The sequence below is a fragment of the Crocodylus porosus genome, unplaced genomic scaffold (genome assembly GCF_001723895.1).
Source record: "Crocodylus porosus isolate Cpor-Errol unplaced genomic scaffold, CroPor_comp1, whole genome shotgun sequence".
NCBI classification, from domain to species: Eukaryota; Metazoa; Chordata; order Crocodylia; family Crocodylidae; genus Crocodylus; species Crocodylus porosus.
Genome location: NW_017728886.1, coordinates 162,397,387 through 162,415,041, shown reverse-complemented (window position 1 = coordinate 162,415,041; position 17,655 = coordinate 162,397,387). Strand labels below are relative to the sequence as shown.

The following is a 17,655-nucleotide window of genomic DNA, read 5'->3' as shown; positions in this document are numbered from 1 at the left end:
CCCCTCTCTGTCCCTGTGCATGAATAACCAAAAGTGAAATGCTTCAAAACAATACTACATTTAGAAAGGTACTGCTCTGAAGTGCTTCTGCTGCTTTTGGGATCTTCAGAGGACACATTTGTTTGTCCAGCTGGTCCTCTGAAATGTTTCAAAGGAGTTTGAAATGTTTCAATTGTTACTTTTCTCCACACTTTGTGCAACTAGACTATCACTACTTGGGAAATGAAAGAGGAACTAAAGTTGCGGCAAGCTGAGATCCCACCAGTCCAGAATTTGAAAGGAAAGGATTTGGATTTTTCCTGAGAGACGGTGCAAAGACTGCAGCAGTGAAAGACTTATTCTGTCCCTGAATGATGTGTGTAGTCTACTGAGGTTTTAGGACAGACACCTAAAGGTGATTTTCTAAACATTTTTGGTTTTAATACTCAACTTATTTTTCTTCTGTTCCTTAACATTTTTGCAGGGTAATTTCTGTTTTCTTTTTCAAACAGAAGGAGTGTCAGATTGGGTTACATCAGCAAGTTTTGGCATAGCTAGCACTGGGTACCACCAGAAGCAGACTGCTCCAGCCACAGTCAAGTCAGTCGGTGACAGATGGACAGTTTCTGGAGGGGAAGTCTTTCCCCTCTCCTACTTTTCCGCTTCTGGAAGAACTGATGATCAACAACACTGAAAAGTGACTTCCCTAGCAGTTCCAGTGACCATGAAGAGAACAGGATTAAAAAAATACGGCAAATGAAATCCCAGCATCATTGAACAAGTGATCCTTCTGAACAAAAATGTAGCTTTCCATACCTGAGTTTGGTGTTTATCTGGAGGGCTTTGGCGAGCATCTTTGCCCCCATGTCTCCCATTCCATTTCCACTAATATCCACTTTTGTAAGAGAAGTATTGCTGCCCAGTGCATTGATAATTATGGTAACCTCAGTCTTTAACTTGGAATCTGCGAGGGACAGTGACTGCAAAGGCTGAGGAAAATGTAAACAGCATACAGTTGAGGATCTGTTCTTCTATTATACACCAAGAAAAAGAGGGTGTCCTCCTTATAAGTCAATGAGCCTCCCAAAAACTTGGGGTGAACACTTTGTATCATATTCCTTCTCTGTGTTCATTAAAGCTATCAGAGCACTTAAGAAATATCACATAACACACTGATCTGAAATCTCTGAAATACAATTAAGAACCAGTAAAATGACCTGTAAATCTCATTGTGCAGTTCATTTCTTTGAGATTTTATTATGGAAATATTACAGAAACCTGTATTAAAGATTCTTTTCTAAAGAAAAAAAAAATGTCTGGATGGTCTGCCTCAATTTTTTTATGAATAAGAAAAGTACCTTCTGGACATGGGTAAGTTGATTAGAAAGGTAACTGTGATTACTGTCCACTGTGGAATACTGATGCATTTATATCTATATAATTTTTTAACCAACTTTTCTACTGCAATTGCAACTGTATATTCACTCTAAAATCTTTACAGTTCAAGATGCTCTGTGCCCCGTTTGCTAGAAACCACTTTGTTATAACAATATCCAAAAAGTCTGTGACAATGAAATGTGCATTTATACAGAGAAAACACGTAGAGATCTGGAAGTGTGGTCTTATAATTAAAATGCCTAATAATGACAAAAGGCATCCATCAATTTCATTTTTAAAAAAAAGCTCTCAACTTACTATGTTAATTCTCTTAATCTGTACAACCTTCCCTATTTCATTTCACTGTGTAGTCTAAAGACATATTAGCTTTATATTGCAACACTGTTTGAGATTGTTAAGAACAAGTTTAATCAGTTTGCTAACTGCTTCTGTAATAGATTCACAGCAGAAAGGAAGCTATCCTATACAAAACACACCAATCAGTTTAGCAGTACTTGCCTAAGATAGATGGTTTGCTTTAGATCATTACCTCCAAATAAAACAGCAAAACAAAATCTTATAATAAAATGTCATAGTATCCTTCATTTTAAGTCTGTGATGAAGAAAATTCAATTATTTTGGAGATGGTCATACAGTAAATGCCACATTCTTTAACAATGAAATATTATCCTAAAAGTTTTCATCACTATCCAACATATTGAATTTCCTTTCAGCTTTTGAAATCTATGTTTAGATCTGTGTTTGTTTAACTTAATAAAAATACTTATTTGCAAAGGTAAAGATGAAACGTTCAGAAGAACTTCTTTCCAAAGAAAATCCTGGAGATATATGCTCCAATAAAACTGAATTCATATCACCTCATCAACTGAAGAATTGCTGGCCTGGCTGAAGAATTTGTAATTCCAACACATAAATAAGACCTATAATACTTGATTATATGCACATTTGTAAGATCACTATTACTTAATGCATTCTAAATGACAACCATTTTGGGACCCAATCCTGCAAAGTGGCAACTCTGTCCCTGGAAACGCACTGAATTCCTACTAATTTGACCCTGTCACCCCATTGCCTAAATGTGTGCTGCGACTCTCCATGTTTGGGGCATCAGCTTCAAATTTCTTATTCAAACTTTGGCAGACAAGGATCTTTGGGTAAATGTGATACCTTTTATTAGACTGACTAAACAGTTGGAAATATTGTTCTTTACAAGCTTTCAGGCACAACACCCTTCTTCAGGCATAGGGAGAGTCTCCCCTGGGTGGAATAGAAACTTCGGCCAATATGCAAAATGCAGGTCTGTGAAAATGGAGAGGTTGGGTGTTAATAAGTGGGAGATAGGTAGGTGGGGAGGAGGAGAAGGGGGGTGGGGAGAGAGGAATGTTGCCCTGGTGACAGAATGTAGCTGGTAAAATTCAGGGACTTTCCTTCTTCCAACTTTCAGTTTTCTCCCTCTCCTCATTTATTTAAGTTTTCCTTAATACACTTTGCTTTCCCCCTTCCATATCAGTGGTGCCAGCTTGGATAAACTCATTTGCGTGCACTTCCTCTCACGCTAGCTCTCAATATACAGAACCTCCACTTCCCTGAGCTGCCTCAACTGGCTGTGGCTTTTCTCTTGATTTCAATTCTTCCTTAGGATTCCCCTTCTTCTGAAATGCCAACAAGCAATAAGCCAACCAGAACATTTGAACACAGAAAAAACCACCCCTCCTTTCTTCAGCAAATACCTCTTATTACCTGGCTGCTGTTACCTTATCTTTATTCCTTTAGCCCCTCCTGTTAAACTAACCCTTGCTCCAGTACTGAAATGTGATATGCTTGTGAGTTCCCAAGGCATGAGTTTTGTCTTCTGTGTGCTTTGTGAGACACACAATATATACTCTTAGGTGCTGCAGTGCAATAAACAACAAATATAACCCTAGTAGCTCCTTGTCTCTTGCTGGCTAAAGAATGAAACTCATAACTCAAACTGCTGTATGTGGGAACGAGTGGTTTTGGTTTCAATTAGACTTCTAGAGTACCCCCCATGCACCATGGTGTGCCTCTGATGCTGATGTAAGTTTATTTTCCCAAGCTGAATAAAACTGACAAACGTGACTTTATGTTCCCATCATTTTGTTTGCTGAAACAATCATCAATGCATTACTTTTATCCAGAGGTGGAAGTTTGGCAGGAGTAAGCTTGTGCTCCTGTTCATACTTAAGGGACCTGGCTGAAGGACCTTTGCTCAGGATCAAATCAATTGTTAGATTTTGGGTCAAGAAGGAATCCTCTCTCCAGAGATCAGGCTGGCAGGAATTGCACTTTTTTTTTGCCTTCTGTGCAGCATGGGCATGTTTTTCCTCCTTCGATCATCTGAGTCTGTATTAACCTAAAGTATGTCCTGCCATTGCAACAGCAAGGCATTAACAGTTTTTCCAGTGCCTATCCTGTTTTTTTACCTGTGGCATGCTGTAGTTTTGTTTTTGTTCCCTCATAGTTTATTTTTAAGTAGGGCATGTTGTGGCTCTGGTGCAGGAGGGGGTTGGAAAGGATGTTCGCATGGACCCACTGGACAAGAAGTTGCCTGCAAACCTCAGGAACTGGGTTTGATTGTCTGGAAGGATGTATGCATCAATGTTTATCATTTATTTTGAGAGGCTATCTTTCCATTATAAAGAAAAGCAGCATATCTATGAAAGGCAAAGGTTTGAGGGAATGGGGTGGCGGCACAGTCAAAAAATACTAATGTGTCAACACCAAAAAACTATTCACAAGAATGGGATGGTATCAAATTTCCTCTTTCAAAAATGGTTTTGAAAAAATTTTGAACTTGAATACATCTCATTTTGTCATTTTCAAATGCATTCCCGTTTTCAAGTCACGGTAACTATGATTTCTGACATTTTAACTACTCTATTGTAAGGTTTTAAAAAAGTATTAAAAAATTACACACCTGGATTGACAAAATGCTTTTTTTTCCAGTCTGTGAAAATCTGGGATTTCAACTCCTTGCCCTGATTAAGTATAGGAAAAGTTTTCTACATCTTATAAATACAAAAACTCATAATTGGAAGGGGCCTCCTGAACCACTCAAGTCCAGTCCTCTCTGTTTACAGGCAATTGTTAATACAAGGAAGCCACAAAATCATGATCTCACTCATTACTACAGGGCATAATACAATATTATTACAGATTGTGGAAATCATTTCCTGCCCAGCCATATTAAGCACACTGAAGTTAGTTTATTAATTGTTCAAAACAATTCCCTGTGAAATAATTCTGTCACTCCTACAGATAAACACATCTAATGATATGTTAAAAAATAAATACTGTAGCATGTACTCAGTGGGTGCATCTACATGAGGCGCTTTGCTGCATATTAGGCTAATCTCTGATGTGCAGTAAAGCGTCACCATCTACATTTACGCAGCAATTACGGCACAGTAGATCAATCTAAAGCACTGTTTTTTAGTACCTGTAGATGTCAGTACTAGAAATCAGTGCATTATACTAATATGCTGAAGCGCACATGAAGATACTGACTGTGAGCAAACTGCAAAGTGTCCAGAGGACCACATGGGGCAGGGACAGCTGTCCTGCCCTAGCAGAATGCTGCCTCCCAGCCACATGGGGACTGGGACCTAATCTGATCTCCACATGGCTGGAAGAGCTGTCCAGGCTGCCAGGCAGCTGCCTCCCAGACACATGGCTGGGAGGTCTCCCAGTTGCTAGGTAGCTGTCTCCTGTCCTGATTTCCATGTGACTAGGAGGTAGCTCCCTGGTTCCCTGGGCAGCTCTCCCATTGGGACCAGTCCCAGGGCCCCCTGCCAGCTCATGACTGGCACCCAAGGGAGCCTGGAGCTCCCCTTGATTGCTGCAGGGGGGCAGAGCAGAGCAGGAACAGCCCTGGATTGAACTGCTCCCACAGATTTGCTACCACGCATTCAGATGCATGCACAGCCACAGTATAAATGTGCCTGAATTTTCTGCGCAGAAAATTCAGGTACATTAATTGCATGTGTAGACATGGCCAGTGTGGGCTGTAGTGAAAATGTCTTTCAGTTCTATACCGCTGGTAGAGAAGTAGGTGAATTGCTAATTCATTTTCTTTTATAGTTTCTTTTCTTCCCTACAGAATGACCAATGAGGGAAATGATTTAAATTGTTTGGTGTCATGACTACAGAAATATAAAATCAGAAGCAAGCTTACCTCTACACCATTCAAAAAAACCCAGCAAAACCACTGGTGTTGAATATGCATAGGAATTTAATGAAAGAGCTGTACCTTTGTTTAAAAAAACCCTGTGAATACATGCCATACTGTATAACCCATAAAACTTCTTTATTTTCCAGTACTACACAAAGGTTATGGCCAGATATCGATATGAAGTATATTTAATGCAGGTTTCAGTTTGTCTTGCTGTAGAATGCAGAGGCTGCACCGCAAGATTAAATATCTTTTAGAATGATCTTCTAAAGAGAAAAATATTTCTTAGAGCCAAGAATGGAATTAAAAAGCATACTGCATTTGACATTGCCAAGTTCCTACTGGAAACACTTCAGAGTTAAAATCAAATTAAATTGGTGTGTCTATGAGCAAAACTGCTCAAAAATCCGAGAGACCCACTCCTGAAAGATGCAGAGTGCCTCCTATAAATTGCTGAGAATCTTCAAAAACCACTGAAGTCAAAAGGTATTTGATGCCACACAGGGGGGTCTCAGCAGCCCACAGGACTGAATGATCTGAGTAATGTGTGGCTAGCACTGCAGCCTCCATTTTTTGCATCAGGAAGAAAAATTAGGCATGCGAAATATAAAGCCCTGATACTATACTGCAGTGCTGGGCAATAAAAATTTTTATGGGTTGCGCAGCATAGAGTCTATTTATAGAGGAGACAGCAAAAAATTCAGATATTGCAGTCTCATGCATATTTAACACCTGGTGTTCTGTTCCTTTTAAAATCGTGTGGAGTGTGGTATTTGTACCTGGTTGTACTTCTGTAGACATGATACCAAACTACTAATCATTTAAATAATTTCATCCACGTCTCTCCTCATTCATTATGGCTATAAAAAGAAAACAGCTACATAAGAAAACTAACCAGTAATTCACCCACATCTATATTGATAGTTTGAAAGTGAGAAAGCCTTTAAAAACAGCACATTTACAATATGCCAATATTTTTTTTTCAAGTACAGATAAATGTAAGAATGATTTTCCAGGCAATTGTATCCTATTACAAATTCTCCTTACAGTGACCTAAAAGGATAGCTTCAGCCAGTAATTCTCAGCCAGGGTGCAGTCAGGTGTGCCACAGGGTCCAAACAATGTTAGCACTGCTATGTGTGCAAACATAATTACAAGATAAATCCAGATATTCCAAACAAGAATTTATGATTTTTAAAACATTCTAACCTGTTGTGTTCCAAGTTCTTTGCGACAGAAGAGTCGCTCTATTATTTTTCTGTAGTCGAAAACCAAATGAAAACTAAGAGCTGGCAGTTTCCAAGATGTGCCTTGAGTCTAACGAGGGGTGCCTTGAATCTAAAAATGCTGAGAACCACTGACTTAAGCAAATGCCAGTTTTTACAAAGCTGTAGATCAGCTACTTAACTAATGATCAGAAAAAACCCCCTCACCTTTCTGATTACTCCAACAAGCAAACAAAAGAATGTTAGGAGTCAGTTTACAATACTACTAAGCTTATAAAAGTGATGATGCCTCAGTTCCAGAAGTGTGAACAGAAATGGAGCACTCCTCAGCTCCTTCCTACACAGGATGTCAGAATTTGGATTCTGACATCTCAGACAGCTCAGTTCTTTAGCTGGTAAGAGACATTTTTATGATTCATTTCAGCATTCAGACTCTTCACAATACAGATAAATAGGATCCCTACCCCAGTGAGTTACAAACTAATTGCAGACACAGTGAAAGGACAAGGGCAAGATAAGTAAGGAAGGGACAGGGAAAGACAAAACAAATTACCAGAAATGTAATCACATGGTTTTGTCAGGAAGGAGGCTAGGCAGGAAGTCCTTTTCAAATGTCTAAATACATTACATGTTTTAGTTGGCTCTCTCTTTTAGACGTTACAGAAGAAGCCTCCTTGAAGGTGGGCTGTGACTGGAAGAAGGATAAGTATACTTCACTGATTATTCAGGACAGGCATAATAGGTGGCATAGAAGAAAGCCTGAATCTATACAATGGGTACACAGAAGATATATGGAGGCTGGCATTATTCACACGGTAAGAGAAGAGGTCAGATAAGTAGAGAGGAAGGGGTAGGGTTATATCAGACCTTAAAACAGAAAACAAACTGCTAAGCTGATATAGTGTAGGAGGTGAAGCCAGCAAAAGGATCTGCAAGTGCTAAGCAGTTTTCATCGACAGGAAGATGCAAAATAGCATTATGGGAAGCCAAAGAACAGAAGGTTGTAATAATTCAGGACAGGACTTGAGATAAAGATGTGAATGACAGTTCTTGCTGCATGGTCAGAAAAAACTATTTAACTAGGAAGGTAAGCAGTATGAAGGTACATTTTAATAAGGAGAAATGGCAATATTGGGCTCCCATAGATGTGCAAAGACAGAAAGGAGCTGAAGATGTATGGTGTGTACAGACCTGAGTATTAGGAAAAATGGTGTCATGGTCACCAGAAAACTGTACAGGCAAATGGTTTCAGAAGGTAACTCAGGAATTTATATTTGGTCACGTAAAACATGAACTGATGCAGAGATGCATTTGAGGAAGCATTGGAGATTCAGCATGACACAAAATTGGATGGAAAGAGCCAGGGCAGGAATGAGGAAGCAGAAAGTAGAAGCCAAGTGAGGAAATGATATAGTCCACAGTAAGGGAGAAGAGGGCACAGAAGCCTGTGCAAACCCAGCGGACCAAGGGTTGACAATCTACAACTGACAGGCCAGATCTGCTTCCAAAGCCATTTGATCCAATCTGTAGACATAGGGTTTTGGTGGTGGGAGGCTTCAACAGCAGTTGCTTTCTCCTGCTGCTGCTCAGAAGAAACAGCAGTAACTGAGTCCTAGCACCCATCATTCCTGCCTCTGACCTGAAATGGGTCAATACAGCCCTCAACCTTAAAAGGTTTCCAACTGTTGTTATGGACATCAGAGTAGGATGTTAAAGATGTCCTAAGATTCAGGAGAACTAGAAGAAGGCAGCCTCATAAAAAGTAACAAGACATCAAGAAGGAGAGTGTGACAAACTGTTTCAAAAGCAACTAATAAGGTTAAGGGAGAAGTAGTGGCCCAAAGATATGACTAGAATGTAGCCATCATCTTTAGAAACCTTGAAGAATGCAGTTGCAGTGGAGTAGAGAGAGAAGATGCAAGATGGCAAGAGGCTAGGAAGAAAGGAAGTGGAAGAAATACCTGCAGACTATGGATTCAATTAACTTGGATGTGAAGGTGAGGGAGGGGAGGTGACTGAGAAAAGATAAGCCAGTTGCTGAAGAGGCAGCTGGAATCAAAAGTCAATTATTTTGGAGAATGAGGGAAGTAGAATAGACTCATAATTTGACTGGAAGGAGCCAGAAAAGGTGGGGGAATCGTATAAAAGAAGGCCTGGAAGAGCTCTCAGGAGATCATCTAGTCCAAGCCCCTGCTTAAGGTGGGATCCTCCCTGTCTAAACCATACCGGGCAAATGTTTTTCTAGGAATGTCTGTAATGCCAAAAGACATCAGCAGGCAGAAGACTACTATGCTCATAATCACCAAAGCCCCCCAAAATATTTTCTGTTAAAACCAGGAACAATGGTCATGACACAATGGTGGTAGGGATTTGGTGGGGGAGGGAACGGTGGGGGAAGGGAGGTGTTCCAGTCTAAGGAACAATGAAAAGGATGCCAGGAGGGTCCTCAGTGAAAAGAGGTTGTAAAATGACCCAATAAAATGGCATTGCCCAAGAATCCAAAATACAATAAAATATAAAGGAAAACCTTGCTTTACTCTTTCTCTATTTTTTCTTTTAGATGAAAGGGGCTCTATAGTGGGTGGATGAAGTGACTCCACATGAGCACAAAAAGGTTCCCCAAGAACAATAGTAAGTGACTTGATAACTTATTCTGCAAGTCTTGAAAGATTTCATTAAAAATTGCATACGCTAATTTGAAATGTTACGCACCCACCCCCCACCCAAAGTCCTACAGTTACAAATCTCCACTACAGACATGAAAACTTACAAATTCTGAGATTATAGACCTATATGAGTGAGACTTAAAGAAAAGTGGGTTAAGAATGTCAGACCATTTGGAGGAATAACCTACTCTTTCAGTGAAGGCAGATCTTACTTTCATGTAGAGAGAGCTATAAACATGCAACAAGTGAAGAGCATATCTTATAACCATGCTATCTTAATTACAGTATGAAGCTTGACCCTTATTTCACAAAAAAAGAAATGCTGGAATAGTCAAAAACATATCTCTGTGTAATGTCAAAAAATACAAAGAAAACAAACACAAAGAAACAAAGCGTTGGCAATAAAGTGCAAGGATAATGGTAGAAAAACATTCATTATTACAGTAGGATACTCACTGAATCCTCATCTTGGATCATTTGTACTAAATTGTCAAGTACAGGAGTAAGATTTCTGAAATGACCAAAAAAAGAGGAGACAATGAAATCAACAGCTTTTATTCATCAATTTTCTTCATGTTTACAAGAAATAAAAGCCTTACTTAGATTTCATGTTGTTAAAATTTTTTCCCAATGCCAGGTGTCTTATTGATCGGTTTTTACTAAGCCAGACTACAAGGGTTGAGAGATCAGATTCTAGGCCTGCAAAGAATCAGAGTAAATGCAGCATTAAACACACACTGTTCCAAACATATTTGCCAAAACTAGCACAACCTAATTGGCTTAGGCAACTTTACCTAAATGGCACTGGAACCCTTACTCTTCATTGTTTTATTTTTAAATTCGTTCTCCATTTGTTTTCCTTTGTTCCATACACATAGCTGCTATTCTTTTTTTAAGGGACTATCTAAATCTCTCCACGAATCACACATAATCAGAAAAGAGGAGGAGGAGGACTTAATCCCTGATCCTTAGTTCACCAGTCAAGATTTACGACAAACATTATTTTCATTGGTAGATAGAAAAGGTATGTTTTCTGCTCTTTGGGGAATTAGAGAATGTGTTGCATTGTTTACCCAACCTCAACAGCTACACAAACCAGCAGGCTCATGCAGCTTCCAAACAAGGAGGGCAGCATAGCAGCTTGTCAATAAACTGACCTGCCAAAATGAGCCATGTTTTATTTTGTTCCTGGGCATGAAAAAAACCTGATGCCTTTTCCCCAAAATACTAAAGAAAATTAAGTTTCTACTGATTTCATTTAGTAAATTACAGGTGCTGGCACTGAGGTGTTTAATGAAACCAGTGGGTGTTTGGCACCTAAATACCATTATGAGTCTGAGGCCTAGGGAGTGCTATCGCAGGTTTAAAGTAGGGACTCACTTTGCTCTTACGCCATTCTTAACCAACCATGGCAACATGAAAAAGTCCTCAGCAAGGTCTCCTGGTATATGGACACCATTTTTGATTTTTCTACTCTTGGCTAAATGTGGCTGCAGCTGACAGGGAGAGGAGCCAAAACACTGCAGGACTGGGGAACTCAAAGTTGATACAATGATTATCCCTCATTCTCAGGAACCTACTGAACCCAAAACAATGGAGTAAATGCACCTCTTCCTATGAGGGCACTATGATGCAAAGTTTCCATGTCCTTGCCATGTGATGTTGCGTGAACACTGTAGAGGAGAAAACCAGAGACTCAATTTAGCAAACCCCTTCCTAATTTATTCCCCTGAGAAAACATTCCATGGTTTTAATCTGACATCTGATGGCATCGCACATTCACTCTGCTTGTGCCATACTTGTCCCATTCTATGCATCTGTCTGCTTGGTCTATTTAACTTGTAAGCTCCGTGGGGCAGAAGAATTCTGCTACTCGTCTTGTACAACACCTTGCACAGTAAGTCTCATTTTTGGTTGCTATTACTATAATAACAACAACAACAACAACGTGTATACTATCCTAGATCACAACGTGAGCCGAAAGAACCAAAATCTCATCTCTTAATCAGTTTCTATATCTGCATTACACTGTGCCCTTTTTACTTTTACTTACCATTGTCTGAAATGTCTAGACTGGTGATATTGTGTATTTCTGCAATGCATCCTTCCAAAACTTGTGCACCTCCTGATCTCAACTAGAGACAAAACATCAGCAATTTTTCCAACTAATTAAGGTTTTGAGATCACAAAGAAAATAGCAGCAGGAGTTTTGTACATACACAGGAATCACCTCTAGCAAAACAAGAGCGAAATTATAACTTTCTGATATATAACTCACTATGATTAATGTTCTAGTTTAAACATTTATAACAGCGATAGAACAAAAAAATCCTACAGCCCATACACAAATCATCATTATGTTAATTTCTCTTAATATAACAAAAAATAAATCTTTTCTTTCTGCTAAAAAGTATTAGACAAAGGTTTAGCCAGGTGAAGGGTTAAATGGAACAAACAGAACACTGTTTAATCCATTTAACTGGGAAGAAGACTGCTGGAATTTGCAGCTTGCCATTTCGGGAAAAATGTTTGGGTGCTTCTCAGATCAAAAGAATGTTGATCAATTAACACAACCAAAGACGACACACAGCGTTTTTACTCTTGAGATCTACCAGAAACTGAGTTTTATAGTAACAATCCTGCATTACCTCTGAGTACCAAAGGAAGGTGTGAAGTTGCACCATGTTTGTAGCCAAGAGAAAGGAGTTATTCCCAAACTGGTACAAGTCAAGAACAAATGGAAGGCTGGTCTTTTTATGGCAAACCTGAACGTTTTCTAAACTTTATGATGGTTACATAATAAAACAAAATTCAGTAAAAAAAAAAAAAAAAAAAAAAAAAAACTTACTGAGAACTGAGGATGAGTTAAAAATATTAGAGAGAAAGACCTCGCTGCATAGATTAGATTATTCCATTGTTAATCTGAGGATTCAACTGAAGTTTAAGATTTAGTGAAAAGACTAAAATGGCAAAGGAAAAGATGGGTGTAAATTTGAAATTTGACAAATATTTGCCACTTCATGAAACTGAAAGCTATATATTTTTAGTATAACACTGCCATTTCACCCATGATGGGAGAGGGCTGTTGGTCTGTGGAAATCATTATCATAAAAAGGGTCAACTTGACCAAATATCCCAAATCCAACTGCAAATTTTGAGGCAAACTTCAGGAAAAAACAATTCTTTAATCCATCTCTAATTCAGGATCTAGCAATATTCTGTATTAATGTTTTTCAGTTAATACTGATGTTCTGGCATTTTTTGGAATAGTTAAAGTTTTCTGATTGACAAAGCATGAGCTTAATGCTCCAGTTTAAATGTTTAAAGTCAGACTGGGAAAACTCAAAATCCTAATTGTAAGATAAACCCAAACCAAGGAGCAGAGTTTGTCTGTAGCCTCTCTCTTTGCAAAGGGCTGAAACGAAACTTAAGCTCTGAACACCCCCAGAACTGATTAAATTAGAATTCAGGATGTGAATGTCAAATTGTGCAACTTCAGCCCATCTCTAATTTATTAAAATCATTTGTAACACTTGACATATGAATGCCAGAATCATTCAGTTTCACTGAGACTCTCACAATCTCACTCACTATTCGACAGCCCTTTCACACATGCTGCCACATTCATTATTGCTAAACTGATGGAGTTAACAGACTAGAGGCTTGTCAAAATTAAAACCAACACTTCCACTGGAATTCATTTCTAATAAAAAATAAATTATAACATTCCATTTAGATAGTGTTTGATTAAGATGATGGAGTGTCAATTACACAGATTTTCCTCTATATATTTTATTGCTTATGTTTTATCAGAAAATCAGTTTCTGTACTACAATTTCTTTCTGGATTAAAAATAGGGGGCTTACATAAATATATAGCAGTCTACATTTTGTATACATTGCTAGTGCAGGGCAATTTTCTCACACTAAAATTACATCCAGAATAGGATAAGAAATGTTAATTCTACACAGGCTTTTAAGTGTACATCAGAGCATCTTCTAAGTTTAAACCCACAATTTTACATAAGTTTATGAACACAAATAAAAGGATGCCAACTGTGAAGGTGAAGGAATCTTTGCTTCCCAAAGTCAAATGGTTATCAAAAATCTGCTATTAGTCCTACAAAAGACTGGGCATACAGAGCATTCCTTTGTAAATTTGGCCCATAATGTTTTAAAAACACATCCATCCTGTGTGCCTGCTTCTGCAATTGCAAACACCAATAAATTACACATTAGTAACCAGCTCTTTAAGAACTAAAAGTTAGAAAGTATGGTAGAAATATGGTACCAGTATGCAGGAAATGAAAACAAAGCTGCTTTCTGATTCAACAGTTAAAAAGCTGAAGGTAAAGCGTGGAGGGTACTTACACAGTGACCAAGCTAAGGGAGGCAGAAGGGAAAAGAATGAAATATTTCAGTGCTAAGCAGGAAGAAATAAAAATGCAATTGTCATAATAAAATCTGGCAATACAAAATGATAAAGTCTGGGATTGGAGTTAGTACATCCAAAATTACATGTGCACGCAACTTAAAAGGAAAAAAGAAAGGGAGATATTTCAGATCTTAGGCCTGGTTTTGCAGCTGGAAATGGCTTGCTCAAGCACAGGAAAAGCAAAGGGGATTTGGAAGCATTGGATTTCCTGCTTCCTATTGTTGCACACTGACAGCAGCTGGAGGAGGAAATGGAGAAACTGGCTTAGTGTTTGCTACTTTATAAAAAAGCAAAAGCTGCCCAGTTCAAATCAGTATTGCTGGGAACTGGTTCTAAGCATGTTATCCTCAAGGCTTATTCCAAGTTGTTTTCCTGACCCACATCCTGAATGAGACCACTGGGGGCATATCTATTTTTAAAAAGCACAAAAAAAAAAAAGAAAAAAAATGAGGCTTAGTAATGAGAAAAAAGGCTAGGCAGGGTGGCGCTTATAGAGTGACTTGCACCGAGAAGCATGAGCTTTTGTAGGCTGCAGACAGCCTACTGTCAGGTGCTTGCAGAGTGGGAAAGTGTCACACTGTCCTGCCTTTTGCCTAGCTCCAGATAAACATGAATAACTACCTCTATACTAATGAGGAAAAACAGTCAAGGAGGGGACTGAGGAGAAGTGGTCAGCAGAGGGATGGGCTTAATTTAATTCCTTACAGACTTTTCCAGTTCACCATCTGTCTTGGGACAGTAAACCTTAAAACTAAAAGGCAGAGGGAAGCATTCCCTTTCTACTTAGACACTGTTTAAAAAGGGAAGCGCTCCCTTTTTACTTTTCATAGTTAGTAGGGTCAGAAGGGACCTGAGCAGATCATCAAGTCTGACCCCTGCCATAGCAGGAAAGAGTACTGGGGTCAAATGACCCCAGCAAGGCTATTGCCCTGTCCTAGAATATAAGCTACATGGATCTATTCAGACTTAGGTACTTAAGGAAGGCCAAGGTAAGAAAAGGACTGATCTCTGTGCGGGCCATGAAGAGGGCTTATGAGGTCACAAGAATGCATCATGACTGGGCCAGGCCTGGAGTCCAACACAGCAGAGCCCCTGGTTGAGAGGCTTTCCCCAGTCCCATTCTAAAAACCTGGCAGATCAGCTTTCTCTTCTTTCTGCTGACTTACAGTGTCCATGCCTGATTAACCAAATCGCACTCACTGGGTGCCTATACATGTGTTCCAGGGTGGAAGGGAGCTGCTCTAATTAAAACACCTGCAGCGTCTCATGTATTTGTTTGACGAGCTTTAGTTGAAGTGCCCCTGCTGCCATATTGAAACACAGGATGCTGAATACACGAGACACTGTAGCATGCTGGAGCATTCTGATTAAAACAAGCCAGCAGACTTGATTCATCTGCTCAGTTAAGTGAGCGTGCTCCATTGCATTCTAATCAGAATGTATTGGGGCATGTGTAAAAATTCCCATTAGTGCTAGCACATGAAGCAATGCCTGAGTTGCTTCTGTGACCCCTGGATAACAACATACTGTTTATATACAAATCACTATTTGGGGGGGGGTGTTTTAAAGGTAAGATTTTTTTTTTTCCAAATAAACATAAAATGCACTCTAAAACAACAACCCCTACCTTACCCAGGGGAAGTTATTGTCCCACTCATTTACCTGCTTGGAAGTAGAAAGCACATATGCTTGATGTGAAAGCTTTTTTACTGCTCCTTAAAAGAAAACTAGTTTCCAAAAAGGTACCAACCATCAACAGAAAGTATTAAATGCATTTAAAATGAATTACTCATCAAGAAAGCTAAAGAGGTGCCAAATGTAACTCATGCTCCTTACTATGTGACCAACCATAAACCTAAGTCAAGGATTCATGCACTTTGCTATATTCCAGAGTTGAGTTTTTCAAACATATTTATTCTTTCAAAGTGAACTGAAGTTAATAAATCTGCTTAGGCCTTTTGTTTTCATTTTTTCTTATTTTGCAGGAAGGGCAAAAGGGTAAAGGGAAAGGAAAGTGCTGGTCAATATTATCATTGTAAGGTGTGCAAACAAACATCTACACATGAAAAAGCCAGAGATTTCAAATAAGAAGCCATTGTGTCAAAAATACTCTGATCTGTTGTGGTCTTTCCAAGTTCTTTGCAACAGAAGAATTGCTCTAATGTTTTTCTGCAATCAAAAAGTTGTTAAAGCTAACATAAGTATTTTCTGAGGGGCTCCTTTAGTCTTGAGTCTAACAAGGCTGAGAACTACTACCCTACCTTACTGATAAGGAAATCAGTCTCTCTCAAGGTTTAAAAGTAAATCTTGGGAAATGTTGCATACATTTTAAGAAATTCTAGCGAGTAGTAAAACTGCTCCTTCAAAATAGGTTGCTTCTTCTGACCCAGGTAGCTTTGACAGCACAGAGCTTAGAAAAGCCCAGTCTCTACTTCCTGAGTTCACAGGTCCATAATACAGATGCTGCCACACAAGTAAGAGTGCGGTGCTCTACATATCCTAGGAAAATAGTCTATAGCTAATCTTGCTGATGGTTAGTACTAATATTTTTGCTCATAACTGAGTGGCACAATGCACACAAGAACTTATATTTATCAGGAACTTTCTACTAATCCTTTCTATACCTTCTACCTATGGAAGGGAACATTTTGCCCCATGTGTCTAAGGAAAACATTAATTCCAAATAATTGAGACTTTTCCATTTGTTCAGGTAAATGTTTCTTACCTCACAGCTACTGAGATCTAAAGATACCTCCTTCAGGTTATGATTACAAGCCAGGCCTAATAAGAGTGCTCTGAAAAAAATCAATATAAAAACAATTATACAACACTAAGTTTACCACAGCAAAAGGTTTGCTAAGCAACTGCAGGTTACCAGTACTAAAAAAATAATAGGAAGAGGCATTTTGGGAACAACACACACCAGTTAATGTTGTTACTCGGAAATGGCAATGACAGTATAACTCTCTTTGTCACACTGATACCCCAACAGTAAATCCAAAACCTGCAGGGAAGCAATGTATACAACAAATAGTAAAACTAATTGTGCATCAAAGTTTAATTGTGTTTAATCACAGACACATTTGCTTCTATGGCTGCCTTAAAAAAAATCAGTTATTACAAAATTATATGGCAATCATGGCAGTACACTAACACTTTTTCTGCAAAACTTGGAAAACAGGGCTTATAATGAAGGCATGGTGCACTGATGTCACACTGCCATGATTAACTATAAGTGAGATGGAGATTTTTGTTTCTAGGCGGTGTTTAAATATTTTAATGCTTGAAAATCTCTTATTTTCACTTTCAAAGGCATACTTCTATATTCAGTTGTGGTTTTGTGATGAAGGACCTCTCCACAAGGTTGGACAAGCAACTACTAGTCAGCTGTTTATGTCAAATGTGACATTTAGCAAGATTCAGAAGCAAATACTAGTTCACCATATTCCCTTTTATTTTGGAAAGATACCAAAATATACACATAATTCTACATTTGTTCATGTTGCGGTATTTTTAAACCTTTCAAAGTGGCAATTCCAAAAACATGGATATTCCTTACCTTTCACTTCCATGAACCATAAAGGACCCTAAATGGGGAAAGATTGTCCAGCATTTTTTCATAGTTTCATAGTTTCTAGGGTCGGAAGGGACTTGAGTAGATCATCTAGTCCGACCTGCTGCCATGGCAGAAAAGCTTACTGGGGTCAAACGACCCCAGCAAGATGTGCATCTAACCTCCTCTTAAACACCCCCAGGGTAG

The 17,655-nt window shown here is 38.8% G+C and overlaps 1 protein-coding gene across 1 annotated transcript in view; it reads right to left on the bottom strand.

Moving 5' to 3' along the window:
- CARMIL1 (capping protein regulator and myosin 1 linker 1) overlaps positions 1 to 17,655 on the bottom strand; it is a 278,825-nt gene that overhangs the window by 88,056 nt on the left and 173,114 nt on the right. The window contains exons 17-22 of the mRNA XM_019540133.1: positions 16,621 to 16,690; positions 13,832 to 13,843; positions 11,515 to 11,596; positions 10,061 to 10,160; positions 9,918 to 9,972; positions 796 to 968 (exon numbers count right to left, since the gene is read on the bottom strand). Coding sequence (XP_019395678.1) covers positions 796 to 968; positions 9,918 to 9,972; positions 10,061 to 10,160; positions 11,515 to 11,596; positions 13,832 to 13,843; positions 16,621 to 16,690 — 492 coding nt within the window. The remainder of the gene's footprint in view (positions 1 to 795; positions 969 to 9,917; positions 9,973 to 10,060; positions 10,161 to 11,514; positions 11,597 to 13,831; positions 13,844 to 16,620; positions 16,691 to 17,655) is intronic.